Source organism: Corvus moneduloides, chromosome 28, assembly GCF_009650955.1.
Source record: "Corvus moneduloides isolate bCorMon1 chromosome 28, bCorMon1.pri, whole genome shotgun sequence".
Classification (NCBI taxonomy): Eukaryota; Metazoa; Chordata; class Aves; order Passeriformes; family Corvidae; genus Corvus; species Corvus moneduloides.
In genome coordinates this window covers 3,580,635-3,590,784 of record NC_045503.1, presented here as the reverse complement: position 1 = coordinate 3,590,784, position 10,150 = coordinate 3,580,635, and the positions used below count along the sequence as shown (strand labels likewise).

Sequence of the window (10,150 nt, the reverse complement as noted above, 5' to 3'; positions counted from 1 at the left end):
GACCCCCGGGGCTGAGGGTCCCCACACGGCCCCAGTGACCCCAGCCCGGTCCCCCCAGAGGCCACCAGCGAGGGTGGGACGAGGACTCTCAAGGTCACGTTGCTTTAACAAAAAGGGACCCAGTGCCAGGGGACCTCCCCCAGAGGACAAACGGCCCTGGCACCACCGGGAATGGGATGCAGGGGGTGTGAGACTCAAAGGGCTGGAGCTGGGCCCCGAGGGACCCCCGAGGGATCCCCAAGGGACCCCGGCCAGCAGCAGGGACAAGCCAAGACCACCCTGGGGACAAATGGTCCGGCTTCACCGCAGGACTTGGCTCTGGTGATGAGCATCGGGTTTCTTGCACTCAGTCCAGGATCATCCACCTGGGATCAACCCCTCTTGGATCACCTCCCTTCCCATCACCCCCTCATCCCTGAGAGCAGTTTCTCCCCTAAAACACCTCCCTCCCTCCCAGCCTGAGCTGCAAACCCCCAGTTCACCCCCCACCTGCTGCCACTCTGTGATCCCAGTCACCAAAATCCTTGGGGATCCCAAATTAGGGACGAGAAAATGGTTTGGGGTTTCGACATCCCCTGATGGGCCTTGGCAGCTCCTCCTGAGACCAAGGCTGGTTCTGAGCCCTGGGAATCTCCCTACCTCCCAATTCCACATTTCTGCATTCCCAGTGTTTATATTAACAAATAAAGTTAAATAGATGGAAATACTGTAAATATAAAAGTGCCATTCCCCACTTCCCAGCAAAGAGCAAGGAATTTCACTCATTCACTAAACCACACGAAGATGAGCTGTTTGCCGCAGGTGCCGATGGAAAGCAGTGCCAAAAAACCTGGGAATACTCAGGAAAACACCCAATCACGGTGGAGTGATGAGTTTAGCACACCCCAGCCCCCTGCCCTGGGAAGGGAGAGGCAGGAGACAGATGGATCCAGGCGGAATTTCTTTATTTACACTGGCCGAGGCTCCCTCCTGGTGTTACTTGAGCGGGATGAAGCGGGAGGAGTGGGTGGCACCGATGCCGGGCCGGCCGTGCTTCACTGGCTTGTACGTGATGGAAAACTCGCCCAGGTAGTGGCCGATCATCTCGGGCTGCAAGAGGAGAGACCCATGCTAGGGACAGCGCTGGGGGCACAGGGACATCCCCTCCCATCCCCATCCCAGCGCTGGCACAGCTGGTTATTCCAGCTGGGATCCTCCCACAGTGCTTTGATGTGGAGCCAGAGGGGCTCCCCCAGTTCAGCCCCTCCCGGGAGAGGTGACACAGAAACCACAGGGGCATTTGTGCCCTTCCAGGTGGGATTTAATGCCAGGTAGGAGCAGGAAATGGCATTTAATCCCACTGCTGGTATCAAGTGACACAACCCTGGGGGTTATTCCACTCTGGGGAAAGCTCAGGGATCTGTTTCATCCAGAAGTGCTGCCGGCAGGCTGGGAGCCAGGGCTGAGCACATGGATCACTCCACAGCTATTTCAGTGCTTCAGAGCCACACTGAGACCCCTGTGGGAGCTGCCCCTGCCTGGGATGTCACCTCCAGGTATCCCTCTGAGCCAGCCCTGCTCCAAGGAGCATCCTGGAGCCCCAGGATGTCACCTCCAGGTGTCCCTCTGAGCCAGCCCTGCTCCAAGGAGCATCCTGGAGCCCCAGGATGTCACCTCCAGGTGTCCCTCTGAGCCAGCCCTGCTCCAAGGAGCATCCTGGAGCCCCAGGATGTCACCTCCAGGTGTCCCTCTGAGCCAGCCCTGCTCCAAGGAGCATCCTGGAGCCCCAGGATGTCACCTCCAGGTGTCCCTCTGAGCCAACCCCACTCCAAGGAGGAGCCTGGACCCCTCCCAGGCACAGGGAACGAGTAAGATTTTACGAAGAGAGTTGGAAGTGAACACCCCGAACGCCGAGCACGGATGGCCAGGCCCCAGCTCACCTTGATCTCCACCTGGTTGAAGGTCTTGCCATTGTAGACGCCCACCATGCTGCCCACCATCTCGGGCAGGATGATCATGTCCCTCAGGTGGGTCTTCACCACCTCGGGCTTCTCCATGGGCGGCGCCTCCTTCTTGGCCTTGCGCAGGCGCTTGAGCAGCGAGTGCTGCTTGCGGCGCAGGCCCCGGTTCAGGCGCCGCCGCTGCCGCGCGCTGTACAGCTGCATCAGCTGCTCGCTGCCAAAAGGGGACAGGGATGGCTCAGGGGGACACCCCAGAGATCCCAAACCCAGCTTGGGGAGAGCTCGGAGACCCCCCAGGCACAGAGTTACCCAGACAGAGCCGGGGGTACAGCCCCAGGACACAGTCAGGGATCGCAAACTGAGTGTGGGGGACCCCAGTGCAAGGACTTCCCCCCCACCAGGGACCCCAAAATGAACCTGGGGGCATTCCCAGGGACCCCCAACTGAGCCTGGGGAATGGCCTGGGGCGACCCCTCAGGGCCCCACAGCCACGGTGTTACCCTGATGCAGGCTGGGGTACAGCCCCAAGAGACCCCCAGGCATCCCGAACTGAGCCTGGGGAGCAGCCCAGGGACACCCCCAGAGACCCCACATTCACAGAGTTACCCACACTGAGCCTGGGGTATAGCCTCGGGAGACCCCCAGGCACCCCAAACTGAGCCTGGGGAACTCTCAAAGACCCCACAGCCAGAGAGTTACCCAGACAGAGCCTGGGGTACAGCCCCAGGACACAGTCAGGGATCCCAAACTGAGCCTGGGGAACTCCCAGAGACCCCACAGCCAGAGAGTTACCCAGACAGAGCCTGGGGTACAGCCCCAGGACACAGTCAGGGATCCCAAACTGAGCCTGGGGAACTCCCAGAGACCCCACAGAGTTACCCAGACAGAGCCTGGGGTACAGTCCCCAGAGACCCCCCCAGGGCCCCACACCCAGTGTTAGCCAGACTGAGCCTGGGGTACGGCCTGGGGACACCCCCAGGGACCCTAAACTGAGCTTGGGGTATGTCCCGGAAAGACCCCCAAGGGTCAAGTTAAGCCAGGGGAGTGGTCTGGGGTGACCTCGGAGATCCCAAATTCAGCCTGGGGTACAGTCCCGGAGAGACCCCAAACTAACAGCGGTACCCGAACTGAGCCCGGAGCGCGGCCTCGAGGAGCTCCAGGGACCCTACACCCACAGCATCACCCGAACTGAGTCTGGAGCAGGGCCCCGGGACCCCACACTGACGCTGTCACCCACTGCGGGACTTTAAACAGCGCAAAGAGCAGGTGCTGAACACCTAAACCCCCCGTTATTGCCGGTATTTGAACACAACCTGAGTATGGGGCAGGAACAGCCCCCCGAGCCCCAAACCCCAGCCCGGGGGGCTCCCGGTGCCAGCCCTTACTAGGACATGTCGAGCAGCTGGTCCAGGTCCACCCCGCGGTAGGTGAATTTCCGGAAGGTTCGCTTCTTCTTCTGCTCTACCTCCGCCTGCAGCGGGAGAGGGGGGTCAGGGGATTCAAGGCCGCCCGGCCCCGCGTTCCCCACCCCGCACACGGGAAGGCCGCGGCCCCACCGAGCTCCGCGGGGCGCCCAGGCCGCTCCCTCCCCTCAGCCCCGTTCCCGCCGCGCTGGGCCCGGTCCGGCCGAGGTACCCACGGTCCCCGCAGCGCCCCGGGGAAGCCCATTCCCCGCCCCCCAGGGAAGCCCCGAGCCCCGGGCGGCGCCGCGGCGGCGGGTGGGACTCGGATGGCGGCGGATGGGGCCCGATGGCGCCGGCGGGGCCTCCCCCGCACCCACCATCTTGGCCGGGGCTGCTCGGAAAGGCCGCGCTCGCGCCGGAAGCGGCGGATCTCGCGAGAGCGGCGGGGGCGGGACGGGCGGGGAAGCAGCGCTTCCGCCCTCACTCCCTTAAAGGGGCCGCGCCCGGGGACAGCCCGGGGACTCCGCAGGGACCTGTGCGAGGACGGAGCCTCCTCTTCCCCCCTGAACCTGCTCCTCGCCATCCGGGGAAATCTCAGGTTCCAATGTAAACCGCTCCTTCCCGCTGGCCCAAGGTGGGACCCGGCAGTGACGGGTCAGAGTCCCCTGGATGGCACAGCCACGCGGACAGCCTGGACCTCGCAGCCGCTCCGGGCCAGCTCTGAGCATCCCTCATCCTCTTGGAAGCCACCTTCGTCTTTCACTCGTGGACCTTCAACTTCTCACGGGAGCCAGCGGCTCTTGCGGCTCGGGCTGCGGGTTGAAGTGAGGACACAGAGCAGAACCGGCTCGTTCGGCACCGGCCGATCCGGTCTGGCCCCCGCGGCAGGAGGTTCCAGCACATCGAACGGCCCACACGGACCTTGAAGAGCTGGTTCTGTGCAGAAGGGATCCAAATCCAAACGCTTTTATCCCAGAAGAAGGGTAAAGATGTTGGGTGTCCTCCATTGCACGCATCCCTGAGGCTCCAGGGTGGTGCTGTACCATTGCCACGGGGTTTCACACACGCTGAGAGAGGCGAGGCGGTCTCAGAAGTGACACCTGCACAAACATCGCTGGAGCAGCGCCTGTTCCAGCAGGAATTTTGAGCTCATGGATGTAACAGAGCAAGGAGCAGAACCACAAGGATTCGAGCACAGAGGATTCACAGCAAGCAGAGCCACACAAAACACAAAATACCCTCTGAACTGATCCAAGTCCTGCCAGGAGCGACTCAGTGACTTCCACATCACAGACACATCCCAACCTCCCCAGTTCCACCTTCATTAACAGTGATTAATTACACCAGAGAGGGCTAACGAGCACAGACACAATCCCCGGGGAAGGATCTGTGGGCAGGATTGGGGGATGCCCTTGAGCCAAGGGACACTTCCACCTCAGACAGTTCCTTTCTCACGGCTCAACCCCCACATTTCAGAGCCAAACCCTGGGGTGATTGTCCAGAAGACCCAAGGCAAAGTTACAGACACTGATATCCACTGAAGATGCTGATAAATCCATAAATTACCCGGTTTTCTGCAGTGCCTTGAGGGGAAGGGTGAAGAGCAGCATTTGTGTCACTGCCACCATCATGTGTGACCCAACACGGGGACAGGCCAAGGCCTTTAGGGGCCCTTCATCAGGTCAGATGTGATGGAGGCTGGAGCCCTTCACGAGGACACCTCCTCCACCTCAGGTTGGAACCCCTCACAGCTCAGATGTGATCCAGATCAGAGCCCTTCATCAGGTCAGATCTGATCCAAGTCAGAGCTCCCTCACCCACATCAGATCAGATCCAAGCCAGAGCAAAGCCCCTTCACCAGGACAGCTCCAATCCAGGCTGGAAGATCCTTCACCTGGTTGGATCCACTCCAAGTCTGAGCCCTTCACTGGGATGGATCTAATTCAGGTTGGAGCCCTTCACCAGGCTGGATCCATTCCAGGTTGGAGGATCCTTCCCAGGTGAGATCCCATTCCAGGCAGGAGTGGCTCCCTGGCTGTGCCACCCGCTGGGGTGGGACACACACAGTGGCACCACAGAGACACAGCAAAGCTGCCCCTGAGGGAAGGGGACTCCCAGGACTGCCAAGGGACTTCTCTGGAAAACCCACACTCACAAAAGCAAAAAAAACAGAAAAATGGAGACAGGCTGGTGTTTCTAATCCAAAGGTTCTTGTCTTTATTCAAACCAGGGCTCAGCACTGCTCAGTGCCAAACGCACCAAAACCTTTTTGCCTGAGGGAAATCTACATCTCGACAAGGCCTCCGGAGCCCCGCGGCATTCCGAGGGGTGGGAAGCACGGAGCCCAGAGCCAGCGCTCCCCAAGTGCCTCTGTGCGTCCGCAGCTCCTGCGCCTGCCCTGGCCCAGCTCTGCCCCCCCAGAACAAACAGCAAAATACACTCAGTAGGTTTCTGTCAACTCCCAGAGTTTCGGAACCCTCCGCCCCAGCGCTGCCGTGGGGAGGGAGGGAGGGAGGGGCTGCAGCTCTTCCCCCACCTCCGACAGCGCTCACGGAAACCCTGTTTTAAATTAAAAAATAAGCCAGCATACATAGTAGAAAATTTCTCTTAAAAATTTCACAATCTGTAAATGTATATATTTTTTTTTTCTTTTAAACATAAAAGTTTACAATATACGGTAAAACAAAGGCTCAGGAAAAATAATTTCAAAAAAAAGAAACCTGAAGTTTTGAATTAAAGCTGAAGACATTTTTAAAACCCTGTAATTTGAACCAGTGACATTTTCTTTATTTGTGCTGATGGGTTAGAGAAAGGAAAATCTTTAAAAACTGCAGTCCAAACACCCACAGCTCTGCCTTCAGAAGCCATCTGCCCCCACCCCCCCCCGAAAAAAATTGTTGTTAGGTTTTTCTTCCATCAAGTAATGTGATTGTCACAAGTTCAGAAGTCTGGGATCCCGGGGTTCAGCTGGTCCCAGAAATCCCTGTGGACAGCACTCCCTGATTGCCAGCCCAGGCTAGCGCCGGTAGGGATGGAATCCTTGCACGTTGTGGTTCTGTCCCCGGCCGAAGCCGCTGCCTCCGGCCGGGGGGCCGCTGGATGGCTGCACCGAGGGGCCTCCGTAGGGAGGGGGCTGCTGGCTGGGATCAGAGAAACCTTGTCCAAACCCACTCAAGTCTTGTCCATACCCTGGGGAGAAGGGAAAGGCACAGGATGAGCTTCCAGGAGCAGCCACAGGCGTGAATCCCATGCCCGGACGCCGCTCCCTGGCGGGAACACACCCCAGAACAACATCCGGCAGAAGCGGCAGCTCTGGGTTCCCGCAGGGATTCACCTTCCTCGCAGAGGAAAGGGGCAAAAGGCAGAAGGGAACCGGTGTGCAGGAAGGGGAGGCTGTGTTTGGGGTAGTTCAACCATCTGCTCACAGCTTTGGGGTGGCTCACAGGGGGTGCTTGGGAGCAGTTTCATTTTGGGTTGGGTTTTTTATTGGCTAAAAGCTGTCAGATTCAGCACAGGTAAGAGATGTAGGTAGGAAGTTTTCTCTGAAATATCCCAGTGCCTCGGACTGAGGGTGCAGTTGTAAGATTTTGGCTTTGCCCACTCAGCTCCATCACCTGGACACTCAAAAACCTTCCTGCACTGAACAGACAACCCTAAAATTCCCTTTCAAATCGCACATAAATATTGGGACCCGCACCACAGACCACTCTGGAGTGAGCAGAATTTAGGGATGGGGGAAAAAAAAACGGTTTTCTTTCCAAGAGAAAATACTGGCTGGAATTCCTGCTACCAACACAAAATTTACAACTTGATGTAAATTAAGACAACTGAGGAATTGAGAAATTTAATTCAAATTCCCGTAATTAAATATGACTCTTAATCCTGGCATCAGTGCCAGCCTCTGCTCTGAAAGATGCTATTAAGGCTCCTAATTACCAAGAGCATTTCTGCAGTGCTGCCTCTCTCTGTGCAGGCTTAGAGCAGGTTTAACTCTCTTAATCCCAAACAAAGTCTCTTAGCACATCTTCAGCAGTTCAATTTCAAGCTCTGCCTGTCCCTCAGGACTTGCTGGCACTAATGAGCACTAAAACACAGCAAGCTCAGGCTCTGGGAGCTCCAAATGCTCCTCCTGGCATTTGTTCAGACACAGATAAGCAGGCGCCCAAAACTACAATGGAATTGTTTGCCAAGGAGTGAGGCAGGGAGTGGAAAAACACAAACCTCGAGTTGCTCTCCCTGCACACGGTGCTGCAAACCACAGCTCATCACAGGGCTCGAGTTGTTTGTGACAAAGGGAACCCACAGCTCACACCTGCACAGCCACTCAGGACTCTCTGCCTTCCCTGCTTGCCACCCCTGGGTTGGCTCCAGCCCCTCTGCTCCCCCTGGGGCTGTGCCAGTTGTACGGTTTGAGTGTCTGGCTCCAGAATCTGAGCCCGCATCCGTTACCGGGATAAAGCCTGGCCAGGCTTTGGGGTGAACGGTGGCAGGCACAGCTCAGCTGTGGGGTTTCACCCAGCTAGCTGGCACAGCTGAAGAGCTGCACTGCCCTGACACAAAACCCCAACATCTGAGCCCCATTCCTGCCTCTCACCCTCCCCAACAGCCTCAGAACACCGGTGAATTTTCCCAGGAGCTGCCTGAGGCTCCTCCTCCCTGCTCAACCTGACCTCAGGAGTGGAGGCAAAGCTTTGGGGTGTGGCCTGAAGGGTCTGGAGCAGAGAAACCCAGTCTAGAGAGCCGAGGGGACTGCAAGGACAAGCCTCAAGAGCGCCCTGCAGGGAGATAATTAATTTTTAATTATTTTAAATTAATGTAATTAATTAATTTAATTTTGCAGGGTGAGTGCTAGTGCTGACACTCATCCCAGGTGCACACACAGCAGCATTGGGTAAACCTTACAGTGCCTTACACTGACCAGGGAACTCCATGGCTCTTTAAAGCCCACAAAACTTTACATATTTACATAAATATATGCAAATCAGGGACACTTCCAGGGATGAGGCAGCCACAGGTTCTCTGTAAAACCTGTGCCAGGGCATCACCAGTCTCACAGTGAAGAATTTTTTCCTAATATCCAATCTAAACCTGCTCTTTTCCAGTTTGAAGCCATTCCCCTTGTCCTGCCACTACAGCTCCACATGAAGAGTCCTTCTCCACAAAATTCTTCTCCATCAGATTCTTCCTAAACTTCCAACACATCACAAACCCTAGCTCCCCACTGCCTGTGCAGGATTTGTACTTTATTTAGTAGGGTTCAACCCCCTTCAAAAAGAATCTGCAAAGAGCCAAGTTCTGGCAGAACAAGAAAAACTTCCTCGAGTCACAAGGGCAAAAACTATCCATGAAATCAACTGTGTTTGTAAGAAACAAATGAAAAAACATTTCAAACTCATCAACATCAGAACCTGCTGCTTTACAAATATATCTCAAAAGCTCATCTTTCTTCAGAGGCTGCTTTACATTGCTGGAACTATGAATATTATCTATTTAAATAAATTTTGTGTTCATCTCACAGCAGTTTCTGCAGGAACTTGAGGCAGCACTACCACATGGAGAACGTGTTCCAGCAGTAAACAGCCTGCATCCATGGGGCTGCTGCATGAAAAATCCCCTTCAGAAGTAAAAACTGACCAATCACAATCCCTAAAAAAAAACCCCAGTAGTCCAGAGCTCTTTGGAGAGATCTCTGCAGAGATCTTCAGAGAGCAGTGCTCAGAAACAGGGCTGAGAAGAGCAAGATGAGAATGAGAATTCCCTCTGAGCTCCCACAGGGAGCAGCAGCAGCAATTTTACTCTGGAGCACAGGCACTTGTTTAGCAATTTGAAGAAGAATTTATTTTTTGTAGTATTGTCTACCTGGTTTAAAACTTGTTACCTCAGTGCCTTCTACCTCAAAGTTACCTACAGAACACAACAAAGCTTTGCACAGAACTACACCTCCAGAGAGACGGGGAAGGAATGGGAAAAGGGAGGAAAAGGCACCACTTTGGATCCTTACACGTGCACTGCCTGTCTCCATGCTGCTCTTCCTCTTAAAGTCTGTTCTCCAAAGTCTGGAGACACAAAAAAAGTTCACTACAAGCTCAGTGAAGCTCTTGGAGTGGGAAGTTTTAGATAGAGGTTCAGGGAGAGTGGAAACCAGGAATTCATCCTGGCAGCGCAGAAGCCCCTGAAGGTTATTTTACAGCACAAAAGCAACACTTTGGAGCTAAGAAAATTCCCTCTGGCTAGAATATTGCACGATTTAAGGATGGCTTGAGCTGGTGGGAGCATTCCCATCCTGGAGAAGTGCCTGTAGCAAACTGTGTCCAACACTCTGTACCCAAGAATGAAGGGAAAGGGGATAAAGTTCTAGCAGTTACTCACCAAACTGACTGTAAGGGAATTCTGGCTGAGCAGTCGGGGGTTTGCTCATGTCCTGAGTTGCCTGAGATGGTGGTGGTGGTGGAGGAAAAGCGAGTGGTGCTGCCCCTGGAGTGGCAGGTGGAGGGGGGACTCCAGGGGGGGCAAACTGGTCAGGTGGAGGAGGCGGAGCACCATAACCAAAACCTGAAAGGACAGAACAGGTGAACACCAACGTCCTGCTTGGTTTAAATGTTTAAAAATATTTCTAAGTCTATTAAACCCCAGGTGTTTGTGCACGTTTACACATTGGTCACCCCTACAGCTCAAAAACCTCAGCAACTCACCTTGCACAGGTAGGAGGAATGTCCCCCAAAGGCAGCAGCAGCCAGCACAGGGAAAGGGATAAAGCAGAACTGGGGACCAAACTCTGTGCTCACACTAATGTGAGAAATAAGGAAG

The 10,150-nt window shown here is 55.5% G+C and overlaps 2 protein-coding genes across 4 annotated transcripts in view; both read right to left on the bottom strand.

Moving 5' to 3' along the window:
• Positions 1-927: 927 nt before the first annotated feature.
• Positions 928-3,821, bottom strand: RPS15 (ribosomal protein S15). Its single transcript, XM_032092765.1, has 4 exons — positions 3,721-3,821; positions 3,326-3,411; positions 1,920-2,154; positions 928-1,089 (listed from the first exon to the last, which is right to left on the bottom strand). Exons 1-4 carry the CDS (start codon positions 3,721-3,723, stop codon positions 976-978), a joined length of 438 nt encoding a protein of 145 aa, XP_031948656.1. The 5' UTR covers positions 3,724-3,821; the 3' UTR covers positions 928-975.
• A 1,710-nt stretch (positions 3,822-5,531) lies between these two features.
• DAZAP1 (DAZ associated protein 1) overlaps positions 5,532-10,150 on the bottom strand; it is a 24,737-nt gene continuing 20,118 nt past the window's right edge. For all 3 annotated transcript variants that reach the window (XM_032092754.1, XM_032092752.1, XM_032092753.1), the window contains 2 exons: positions 9,713-9,895; positions 5,532-6,532 (listed from right to left, as the gene is read on the bottom strand). In XM_032092754.1, the coding sequence (XP_031948645.1) occupies positions 6,360-6,532; positions 9,713-9,895 (356 nt within the window). In that variant the 3' untranslated portion in view covers positions 5,532-6,359. The remainder of the gene's footprint in view (positions 6,533-9,712; positions 9,896-10,150) is intronic.